Genomic DNA, 12,642 nt, shown 5'->3' with positions numbered 1-12,642 from the left:
TGATGTTTCTGTTTTTTCTTTGTCAGAAGAAGATGGTTTAGGCTGACCAGGATCCCAAAGTGAGGAGGAGTCCATCTCCCATTCAACTGTAGACATAAGAAGAAGGCACGGTAAGACTCAGACTCTACTTCTTAGTATATTTAATACCTTTTTCTTTTCAATTGATGTTGGTCTGTATCAGGCTTTGACCTCTTGACTTCCACTTGACAGGATGCAGAGAATGCCAAGCCTAACCTATGGAACATCATCAGGACCCACTTTACCAGCCAGGAGTCTTATATGAAGTACTTTTCATTTGATCCTCTCTGACTTTTCTTTCTCCTTTGTCCTCCCAACTCTAACATAACTAACCATCCCCCTCCTCTGCCTATACCCCCTTCCAATTCCTATCCCAGCTTTACCAACCTTATTGTCTTTTTTAATTTTCTAACTGATTTTCCAAATGATAATGTGGTAATGATTATGTTTACTTGAATTTCCTTCATTTTTACATTGCATTGAATTATTAGTAATCTCTTCATCATATATTTTCAAGGACGATGGATGAAGGGGAAAGACCAGGAACAGAAGAACAGAAGAAGAGGAGTCTATTGTCCAGCTATGTTCAGCAGCCAGCATTGGCCAAGGAGTAAGTTAAAAAAACCTTCTTTTTTTGCAATTTTCAAATTTTTCTTGTACTTGGTGAGTTTTTATGACTCTTTCTTACTAGACATGAAGTCTTTTTCCCTCTCTGATATTTTTATTTTTGTTGTACTTTTGGATCTCTGTTTTCTATTTAACTTTTCTACTTTAGCCTCTTAATTTTTTATAAACTCACCTGAACCAAAGGCTCATAAACTATTTACAATTTCATCCAGAACACTAGGCCAATTTCAACCAAACTTTGCACAAAGTATTCGTGGGAAAAGGGGATTCAAGCTTGTTCAAATGAAGGGTCACGCCCTCTTCCAAGGGGAGATAATTAAGAAAAAATAAAAGTTGGGTTGAACCACTAAGCAGTTCATAAAGCGTAAACTGTCCCAACAGTTTATAATGTATAAATTTGACAACTATTAAATTCATTCCTTAAATATTTAGATTTTTTCTTAAAAATCTAAAGAATCACTTGGCCAGAAAAATTTCTTGATGTGTAGATTCAAGTTTGCTCAAGTATAGAACCATATGGAAAGAGTGAGTCTACAATGGAAATCAGATGTTTAAATCAGATTTCTCAAAAACAATTAGACAGAAAAGAAATAAAAATGATGAATCCTAACATATTTTAAATTCAAGTTTGTTCAAATCATGGTCCCAGGAGGATTTACTTCTGTTGCAGAACAGCAAGACCATGTAGTTGTAATAATGTTTAAAGGACCTCACGATTTGTTAATTCAAAGTAGGTTACATCTTGAACTCTTGGGTCTAGGGTGGCAAAAATATGAAGTAAGAATTTTTTTTCTGATAACAAGGTCAAGGTGACTCAGGTGAACATTGTGGCACAAGGGCCTCTTGTTCTTTTTATGCCCCCGGATCGAAAGATCCCGGGGGTATATTGTTTTTGTCCTGTCTGTCTGTTTGTCTGTTTATCTGTTTGTCTGTCTGTCTGTTGTCAACTTTAACGTTGCCCATAACTTTTGATTGGTTGGAGCTATGACTTTCATATTTCACATGTGTATTCCTTGTGACAAGACCTTTCTTTGGGTACCATCATATTTGACCTTTTGACCTTGACCTTGGAGTTTGACCCACTTTTGCAAAATTTTATGAGACTTTAACCTTGGCCATAACTTCTGAACAGTTGGTGCTTGGGGTTTCAAACTTCACATGTGTATTCCTTGTGACAAGGCCTTCCTTTGGATACCAACAACTTTGACCTTTTGACCTTGACCTTGGAGTTTGACCTACTTTTGAAAAACTTTAACCTTGGCCATAACTTTTGAACAGTTGGTGCTTGGGGTTTCAAACTTCACATGTGTATTCCTTGTGACAAGTCCTCCTCTGGATATCAACCTCTTTGACCTTGACCTAGGAGTTTGACCTACTTTTGAAAAACTTTAACCTTGGCCATAACTTTTGAATGGTTGGTGCTAGGGCTTTCATACTTCACACATGTAATCCTTGTGACAAGACCTTCCTTTGGATACCAACCACTCTGACGGTTTGACCTTGACATAGGAGTTTGACCTACTTTCGAAAAACTCTAACCTTGGCCATAACTTTTGAATGGTTGGTGCTGGGGCTTTCCTACTTTACATATGTAATCCTTGTGACAAGACCTTCCTTTGGATACCAACAACTTTGACCTTGACCTTGATGTTTTACTTAATTTTAAAAAACTTTAACCTTCGCCATAACTTTTGAACAGTTGCAGCTAGGGCTTTCAAATTTAACATTTTTTATCTTTTGGCCTGGATTTTGACTTGCATTTGAGAAACTTTAACCTTCGCCATAAGCTGCCATACGGGGGCATCAGTGTTTCACAAACACATCTTGTTTTAATGATCTTTGGGTGTTCTTTGTTAACAGGCAGAAAATGAGGCTGAGCTCTAAACCATTCATTATGTGAATTAGATTTTATGACTCTTTATCGTTTCTTAAAATTACTAGTGTCTTTTTTTTCAGTCAGGGAATTTTGCCATCATTGATCCCGGTTCCCAAGAGTAGATCGCCCTAATTCAGCAAGAGTCCAACGAGATGAACTTGGGCTTGACCTGAAAATGTAGGTTATAGACACCAATTCAACAAATTCCTTCTACTCTGTGAAATTATTATAACTCTTTCTTTTGTTTAGGTTTTAATATATTTTTTGTGACCCTTCCAGATTGTTTCTTTACAGGCAATCTGGCATCAATATTGTTTCTAAGAGCAGAAAAATATACATCAACAAGAGTGCAGAGAGTAAGGATGGACTGCAGCCTGACCTGGAAGTGATGGTAAGGAGCAAGCTGTACACCTTTTACTGACTGAGACTTTAAGGTCACTTCATTCATATCAGCTGACATTTTGCCATTCATTTGTGTCCTTCATCATGCTTTATGCATTGTCTGTTGTCCATTACCAATGCAATACAGTTGAACAAATTTATAACAGACTTGCTTACAATGAATTCAAACGTATAGTGAAGTGATTTTAAATCCATATGATTTTAAATTATATTGTGAACTAAACATATATAATATTTATAATGAAGCAAATTTTGTCCATCCCTTTAAGCATGTTTTACTCTATTTTAAACTTCTTAAATACTTCCTGTTTAATTTTCTTCAACTTTGATTCATATTAGGGGTAAGATGAATATATAATGTGTTTTTTTTTTAATCATCATACCTCTGGGATCTCAGGAAAGGGGTAGAAACTGCTAAAAAAAATTACTAGTACACATCTTAAAAAAATGAATGAATGGTAAAGAAAAGGATTAAGGTCATATACAGTCAAACTTGTCATAGCGGTCACCTTTATCCAGCGGTCACCTGTCCTATGCGGTCATTTTAATTCCTCCCAATGAATTTTCCTATATAATGTAACTCTATTAAGCGGTCACCTGCGTAACGCGGTCAGCGGTCATCAAATTTCATGTAAAATCGCTGTTTTACCTCGTATATAGCGGCCATTTTGTCCAATCACGTGACCAGGTCTAGAGTCAGGTGACTCCCAATTACTGTCACTAAGGCAAATAATTAGTCTAGTGTGGCGAGATCATCGAAAAAAATTGGCCTAATTAAACCATTTAAAATATTGGATAATTTATTTATTCTTTTAACAAAACTCAAACAAGGGTGTTCATGAATGAAATAGTTATCAGGAAAACAAACTTATGAGAATCTTAGATTATAGAATTGGAATCTGATTTAAAAAATTCTGAGTGATATTTTAAAAAAGAAACGCATTCTTATTTATCTATTAATGGATACAATATTAAGGTGTTTCCTAATTATTAGTTCACGTTTGGCATGCCCAGCTCCGATAGGTGTTATTGTGTAAACGCATGGCAGGCAGTTTTTAACATCTAGGAAACGTATTATTTGTAGAAACCCTAATTAACTGTTTTGTATACACAATGTTTCCTGATTATCTCGTGATTTTCACCTTGGTAAGACGACCGTTAGGATTAGTCAAGCTTCATTGCTCACAACACCTGTGAATTTGATATCAATTTGTATTGTGCACTGTAAGATCAACTGAGAGTACATAATATGACTTGTCTGTTTATTATGCAATGATTTATGTATTGTTAAACATACAATTGTTAAGTTTAATACATAACTAAACATGTTTTTTTAGATGCAGTTTAGATAAAAATACATCATATTTAATTCATTACATTACATGATAATTTCTTATGATAATAGAAAGTTTTGTAGTTGTTTGGACGGAGGGTAATGCAATGCCCTATTAGATCAATATGTTTTTGTTGGAGTCATCAAATTTAGCTTGAACTTAATCTTGAGATGTACTATTTAAAATTTAGAAAAAAAAATCTTAGTGAGACCATTGATGTCTTATAAACATCTTTCTTTAATATTCTATGATATAGTATTGTAAAACACAGAACTTACATAAATGGGAAAAAAAAAATTCCTGAAAAAGATGAACCTCTATTCAAAGGTCACCTCTCTAGAAAGGTCACTTTTAATGATTCCCGCAGGTGACTGCATAATACAGGTGTGACTGTACGTCAATTTGGGGGAAAAAATCTTGACCCAAAGGGCTGGGATTCTACCTCCAGGGCAGAATGTTATATAGTGAAGATGTACAAGGTCTTAGAAACTCTTTTTTTCTTCTACACCATTTATGAAAAAATGGGATGTATCATGGTTAGGAAGAAACCTACAATCAAAGTATTTTAATGTACCTCAAGATGGATTCTGTCTCCTTGGTAAGGTCAAAATTGTCATATATTTGTAGTGAAAATGCACATACTCTTAAGTTTCCACCAAATAAAGTTTTTGTCACACAATGCTAGAATTCTAGTTCTGTCTGGGTCTTATTTAGTCATCAAGGTCTGAGAAATTCATAGAACTCAGGTGACCATCTATGATACTGTTGATGAATACGACTAGAAATTTAGCCTTCAATTCTTAAGTCTTCAAAGAAGAGTTATCTCCTATTTTTCAGCCTTTTGTAGCAAAATTGAATATGTACAAAAGAATATAAGAGATAGATAAGTTTTTTAATTTTCTTTGAATTTCATTAATTTTCATTTCCATTGTCTTATTTTTTTAATACCTTTTTCATTGACAGAAAATTAGCCAAGAGGAAACTAATGATGTCACCTTCTATTGAGAATGTAGAGGATGGATTGCTTGATCTAAAATCTCAGGACAAGAATAATCCATTTGTCACCTTTTTTTTCAAATTGGACATAACAGCTAAACTCACAGAATTCAATGGGCATTGCTGTGTACATTGTTAAAAGGTGATGGACACACTTAATATCTAAAGTTACAGAATCTGAGGAACAGTGTTGAGAACATAACAAAGTAATGGACACAATACATAGGTAATTACACAATTCTGTGGACAGTGCTGATGAGTACCTTGTTATTAATAAAGTGATGGACACAATACAAATATCTAACTCACAGAATTTAATGGACAGTGCTGAGTATGTAGTTATTATAAAGTGATGGACACAATACAAATATCTAAACTCACAGAATTCAATGAACTGTGCTGAGTACATTGTCATTAACGAAGTGATGGACACACTGAACAGCTAAACTCACAGAATTCAATGGACAGTCCTGAGTATGTTGATATTAACAAAGTGATGGACTCAATAAATATCTGAACTCACACATATGGACAGTGTTAAGTACAATTTGTTATTAACAATGTGATGGACACACTGAACAGCTAAACTTACAGAATTCAATGGATGGTGCTGAGTACTTTGTCAATAACAAAATGATGGACACACTCAATAGCTAAACTCACAGAATCTAATGGACTGTGCTGAGTACAATATGTTATTAACAAAGTGATGGACTCATTAAACAGCTAAACTCAAAGAATTCAATGGACAGTGCTGATTATGTTTTCATTAACAAAGTGATGGACACACTGAACAGCTAAACTTACAGAATTCAATGGACATTGCTGAGCATGTTGTTATTATAAAGTGATGGACTCAATAAATATTTTAACTCACAGAATTCAAATGGACATTGCTGAGTACATTGTTATTAACAAAGTGATGGGCACAATAAATAACTAAACTCACACAATTCTATGGACAGTGTTAAGTACAATTTGTTATTAACAAAATGATGGACACACTGAACAGCCAAACTCACAGAATTCAATGGATTGTGCTGAGTACATTGTTATCAACAAAGTGATGGACACACTGAACTTCTAAACTCACAGAATTCAATGGACAGTGCTGAGTACATTGTGATTAACAAAGTGATGGACACACTCAATAGCTAACTCATAGAATTCAATGGATGGTTCTGAGTACATTGTTATCAACAAAGTGATGGAAACACTCAGTAGTTAAACTCACACAATTCTATGGATGGTGTTAAGTACAATTTGTTATGATGATGGACACACTGTGAAGTGAAAACATAACAAAATAGTTTCATAATCACTTTCATGTTGGAAATTTTTGTGAAAGAACAGACAAGGAGTAATCACCCCCTGTCGACTTTCACACCTGCCGTGCACCCTGTTAAGACTGGGTAAACGGAAAAGTCCATACATAGACAATGCAAGGTTAAAATGATGACTTAACAATTTTTATAAAAAATATCAGTCAACATTTGACTTAAAGATAGACTTTATTTGGAAAACAAAGGATTACTCATGACATCAACAGCATGCAGTTCATATAGGGATTAAGAACTTGACTCTGTTTAATTCGTTTTATGAAGGCATTTAAGCTCACATGATATTCTATGGAAGAAAAGGCTTAGACTGTTACTAAACTATTGTATGACTGTTTATAAGTGATTTTCTCTGTTCTTTTTATTTTTTTTAACGATTTTTTAAAGATCATTTATTTAAGCGTTTAAAAAAACAAGGGAGGTAATATTTTAATCAGTGCTTCCCCTCATTTTTACTTCAATATTGATTATTTTGAATGATCATTCAAAAAATTTACTTCTTTCTTAATTATAAGAAAAGTATCCTCATTCAAAATTTAAATATGAAAATACTGTATGTGTACTTAATAATGCGGACTTCATATTTTAGCGGCTTTGGCGCAGACAGCAATGCACTAATTCATGAATACCGCTAAGAAATCATTTATGAATACAATATACGACACAGACTTGTATAGCGCTAATTCATGATTTCGCCAACAACTCCATACCCAGTGATTGTGCTAAATTTTGATTATAATTTATGTAAACGTACAGTACATCATATAAAGTATATATTCTTTTCGTGTGTTAAATATAGGCATCTTATTGACAATCTCTTTTGTTCAGAATTTTTGCTATTTCATATTTTTTCTTAAAATCGTTTTAAAGATACATTGCTATTTGAACAGTAATTAAACAATGCTATTTAATTTTTCAATTTTTGTTCAAAGTGCCTAAAATCATGCAGAGATTGAAAAGCACAGAAATTACCTTTCTGAGTTAGCTTTTAGTAATTTTCCTTTCAGTTACTGTTATTCCTTCAATGTATTCTTTTTTTTTCTTCCATTTTGTTATTGTTGAAAAGTCAATATTTTGATTTAATACTCTCTCTTTTTTTTCTTTTAAATTCAGACGGAGTCACATTTTTCACCCTAGGTAGTTTTGTGAAAAGAAAACTGATCAGTTCCTTTCCTCTCCTTCAAATTGATTAACAGTATGATTTTTTTTCTTCTTTCTAAATAAAAAGAAATCAAGTTCATGCAAAATTTTCTCTCAAAAAGCACATACATGTAGTTTGAAGTAAATGAATATTTTATAACATATTTATTATACCCATATAAAAGGCTATAAGTTAGAATTTGCAATTTCATTTCATTTCATGGAGTAATACTATTTTGTTATTTAATATTTAAAAAAAAATTTTTACATAAAGTAAGAAATTGAAAAATGGATAAATTACCTATTATGCAGCATTTTTCGGACTTTATTATAAACTTTTGAAATCCAATATACACACCAATATGTTCAATATTATATTTTCTATGTATGAGAATACAAAAACCAAGATAAAGTTTGCTAATGGTCTCAGTAAATCATTCACATCTGAAAGTGGTGTTAAGCAAGGTGATATCTTAAGCCCATCTCTCTTCAACATTTTTTTTAATGGTATTGTTGATGAACTTAAAACAGGCAATTGTGATCCTGTTCAAATTGGTGAAATCTCTGTAAATTGTCTATTATATGCTGATGATATTGTTTTATTATCTGAAAGTAAAACTGGGTTACAGAATTGTTTGAACATTCTTGAAACATATTGTTCTAATTGGAAACTACTGGTCAATGTTGAGAAGTCTAAAGTCCTTATTTTTAATTCAAATGGTAAATTTTGCATCAATGAGTTTACATATAATGGAAGTGTTCTTCAAACAGTATCAAAATTTTGTTATCTTGGATTAACCTTGAAATGTAATGGAAATCTGAACTTAGCTATGTCAGTACTTATGGAAAAGGCCAGAAAAGCCTATTTTAAGATTAAGAAAACCATTGGTTTGGATAATCCATGTAAACTTTTGGAAAAACTCTTTGACTCAATTATAACACCAGTTCTTCTTTATTGCTGTGAGATCTGGGGTATTTATAATAACATTGGTGAAAATTCTATAGTTGAAAAATTTCACATGAAGTTTATTAAGGAAATTTTAGGAGTACATTATAAAACTACTAATGCTCCCAGCAGAGCAGATTTAGGTAGACATCCCCTGTGGACAAGAATACATTTTTCAAGTATAAAATTTTGGAACCATCTTATTACTTTCAAGAATACTTTAGTATTTAAAATCTATAAAGCAACAGTCAAAACAAACTCATGGACAAAAAATATTTTTTCAATTTTCAATAAGTTAGGATTTTCATTCATTACCAAAAAAGAAAATTCAATAAAATCACTTCTGAGAAACATAAAACAAAGAATATCAGATCAATGCTTACAAGAGGAATATGCAAAGATTCATAAATCATCAAAACTAAAATTTTATCAAGTTGTTTTTAATAATTTCAAATGCTGTGGATACACTGATATATTAAAAAAGAGAACAGAGAGATCAATTATTAGCAGGTTGAGACTTAGTGCACATAACCTTGCCATAGAAAAAGGGAGACATTTGTCTATACCCACAGATAAAAGATTTTGTAATATTTGCAACACAGGGGAGATTGAAGATGAATTTCATTTTCTATTCAGCTGCCATAAATACAATAATCATAGGTTAACTTTTGAAAGGAACTTGATGAATTTTTTTCAAGGAAAAATGTCAAATATGTCTTATACTCAAAAAGTTAAGCTTTGCTTTAATAGCCATTGTCCAGAAATACTGAAAATAACACACTCACTTATTAAAAAATGTCTTGCATCTAGAAATGATTGCATTACATAATTATTATACAAATGATGTGTGATTTATAATTATGTATAGCGTCACATTCTATACTAAAATATTGTATATTTATGTATGAACAATTGATGATTCTTATAATGTGTTGTGCCTTTGCCAATTATTGTAATTGTGTTTGTGCCAATAAGTATTTGTATTTTTTTTTTTCAATACTGTACCTTCCTCTTTCCTTTCTTTTTTAGTTAAGAAGAATATCCTCTTTCTTCTCTTAATATGAATTTGAAAACTTAGTTAAATTGTTTAAAAAAGATCTTATATTTGTAATAAAGCTAGTTGTCTTTTCCATTTTTTCTCTTGAAAAGACTGATCAGTCTCTTCTCTTTTTTACATTTAGAGGAACAAAATAGCAGGGGATGTCTCCAAGACTGTGTCTCACTCCTAACTCAATTTTGCTTCATTTTGATCCCCCCCCCCCCAAACTCATTTTTACTTTGATATTTATTGATTCATACAGCATTATATACATTCACACATCTATGAAATAAGAAAAGTTTTACATATTTTGAAATGAAAAAAGAAATCACCTTCAAGTAGGAGCTTATTGTAATATATTTTGAAATTCTTTTATTTTCTTTTTAGTCATAAGTTTATGAAGGGCAGTATGGAAAGATTTAAGTTTCTGCAGTTTCATTTTCATTTCTTTATGTCAAGGTCATTTCAGACAGCAATATTTATTTTGATATTGTATTTTCAAATAACTTTACAAAAACTGAAAAAATCATATAATCAAGAAAAATTATACCCATTATATTGCACATGTAAATACAAGTTTTTTTTTTACAAGTTAGATATTCTGGGATATTTTCTTCTCTTTTAAATTTTCAAAGGTAGTGAATTATAAATTTCAAAACTCTCCTTTTTCTAATTTTTTTTTTTCACTTTCATACAATATATTAGCAATTCATTGTTTTACTTTCATGTTTGAGAAATATATACATTTAATAAAAGCCTCCCTCTTTTTATGTCTTTGTATTAAAGACACCCATTAACTTTTTCATTAACTTTATAATATAAGCAGTATTTAATTAGTACATAATAACATCGGATAAACAATATGTTAGCAACTTCACATATCTGAATTATTTTGACTGTGTATAAGAATTTGATATTGATAATGACAATGTTGTTGATATATTTAAGTCAACAATTACCTTTTGGTTTTTTCTTTCATTTTATCCACTATTGGTAAAATATTAATTGGCAATTTTATTCATATAGATAAGTTTTATACTGTATTCCTCATTAAAGCTGTAAGTTTTGAAACTGTGTAAGGGTTAATTGAATCAAAGATACATGTATTATTTGCATTTTTAATTGTATTTAGAAACACATATAAATTATGAGCCTTATTGTATTAATGTAGGAGAGAGTTTGTACATTTTAAGACTGCCCATAAGTCTGAAATTTTTATAGAGCAGTGAATTTTTTATCGTGACCTTTAACCATTGACCTCAAGATCAACAGGCCTGTGATTATTTTTAAGATAGAGTCATCAGCTCAAGTTTCATTGCCCTCTTAAATTTTAAATCACTTTTTAATATGTAAGCCAATACATTTTTTTTAAATTCCCTGCACGGATTCTTGAGAAAAAATTGCAGTGATCTCTTAGTTTCATTATTACCTTTTGATATGTTTCAACATAAACACTCTAATAAACCAAATCTGAGTTCTTACTATATTCTCTCTCTTTTTTTCTCTCTTTGATTTGCACAACAGGCCTTAATGTACAAATAATTTTTAACTTTTTATGTAACAGTTTTTATTTGTTTTGGATGCTCTCTCCACAATTTTTTTTTTTTTATTACAAAAGAATTTATTGATAATGCTTTATATTCTTTGCTTTGTACATTTTAATGTTATGCACCATGTGCAACTAAGTATACAAGTAGTGGAGATAGGTTTTTCTAGAGATTCATTTTTTTCTCTCTTGTTTTTCCTCATAAGCATGACAAGTAATGCAATAATTGTAAAAAATCTTTTTCCCATTGTTATATATGATGTGTTCTCAGTTAAGATTTATGATTCATATTAAAATAAACAATTTTTTTTTGTCATGCAATTAAACTTGCTGAGTTCTCACTGAGTCTAAAGGCAGTCTAAGATGTCTTTAAGGATTTATCACAAACCCTCCTTTACTCTGAAATCTTTCATCTCTCCCTGACCTCTTAAGGGTGGGGATGGGGGAAAGGTTTAACTTAAGGAATTTTTTTTAAATGTATCAATAAGGGAGTTTTTTTATTATATTGTAGTAGAAACTGGGAGTGGACTGGCATTTCAGTGATTAATATTATGCTAAATTAACAGTACTGTAGAACATAAGCTTTGGAAAAGGGGGTGCAATGCCCCCCCCCCTCCCCCCATACTACATGCCTATGATTACAATGTACATCATACATATAAATAAAAAAGCCCAGACAGTTATTCCTTATTAGCTCACCTGAGCTGAAAGCTTAAGTGAACTTTTCTGATCACATTTTGTCTGGCATCTGTCTGTAAACTTTTCACATTTTCAACTTCTTCTCAAGAACCATTGGGCGAATTTCAACCAAACTTGCCACAAAGCATCTTTGCATGAAGGGAATTCAAGTTTGTTCAAATGAAGGGCCACACCCTCTTTCAAGAGGAGATAATTAAGAATTGGTGAAAATTTGGTGTCATCTTTTAAAAATCTTCTTCTCAAGAACCTTTGGGCCAGAAAAGTTGAAACTTACATGAAACCTTCATACCATAAAGCAGATTCAAATTTGCTCACATCATAATCACTGGGGTAGGGTGGGACCACAATGGGGGATCAAATTTTTACATAGGAATATATAGGAAAAAACTTTAAAAATCTTCTTCTCAAGAACAACAAAGCCACAATTAGTCATATTGATATGGAAGTATCCTCGGGTAGTGTAGATTCAAGTTTGTTCAAATTATGACCCAGGTGGGTAGGGTTGGGCCACAATGGGGGATCAAAGTTTTACATTGGAATAAATAAGAAAGATTTTTAGCCTGAAGCTCAAGCACATTTTGTCCAGCATCCGTCTGTCTGTCTGTTAGTCAGTCTGTCTGTCTGTCTGTCTGTAAACTTTTAACATTTTCGATTTCGTCTCAAGTACCACTAGGCCAATTTC

The 12,642-nt window shown here is 32.0% G+C and overlaps 2 protein-coding genes across 2 annotated transcripts in view; one reads left to right on the top strand and one right to left on the bottom strand.

Moving 5' to 3' along the window:
- LOC133184337 (ubiquitin carboxyl-terminal hydrolase 24-like) overlaps nt 1–12,642 on the bottom strand; it is a 376,170-nt gene that overhangs the window by 86,930 nt on the left and 276,598 nt on the right. The window lies entirely within an intron of this gene.
- LOC133184537 (uncharacterized) lies at nt 540–9,472 on the top strand (the record flags this gene model as incomplete). Its single annotated transcript, XM_061319626.1, has 3 exons — nt 540–628; nt 2,816–2,912; nt 8,360–9,472. Coding segments are annotated over exons 1-3 (1,299 nt in total), but the record flags the coding sequence as incomplete, so codon positions are not given.

The sequence above is a fragment of the Saccostrea echinata genome, unplaced genomic scaffold (assembly GCF_033153115.1).
Source record: "Saccostrea echinata isolate AGI-Se365-2 ecotype Australia unplaced genomic scaffold, CSIRO_AGI_Sech_v1 ptg000010l, whole genome shotgun sequence".
NCBI lineage: Eukaryota > Metazoa > Mollusca > Bivalvia > Ostreida > Ostreidae > Saccostrea > Saccostrea echinata.
The sequence above is the reverse complement of the archived record's forward strand: the minus strand, read 5'-3'. Positions and strand labels throughout refer to the sequence as shown.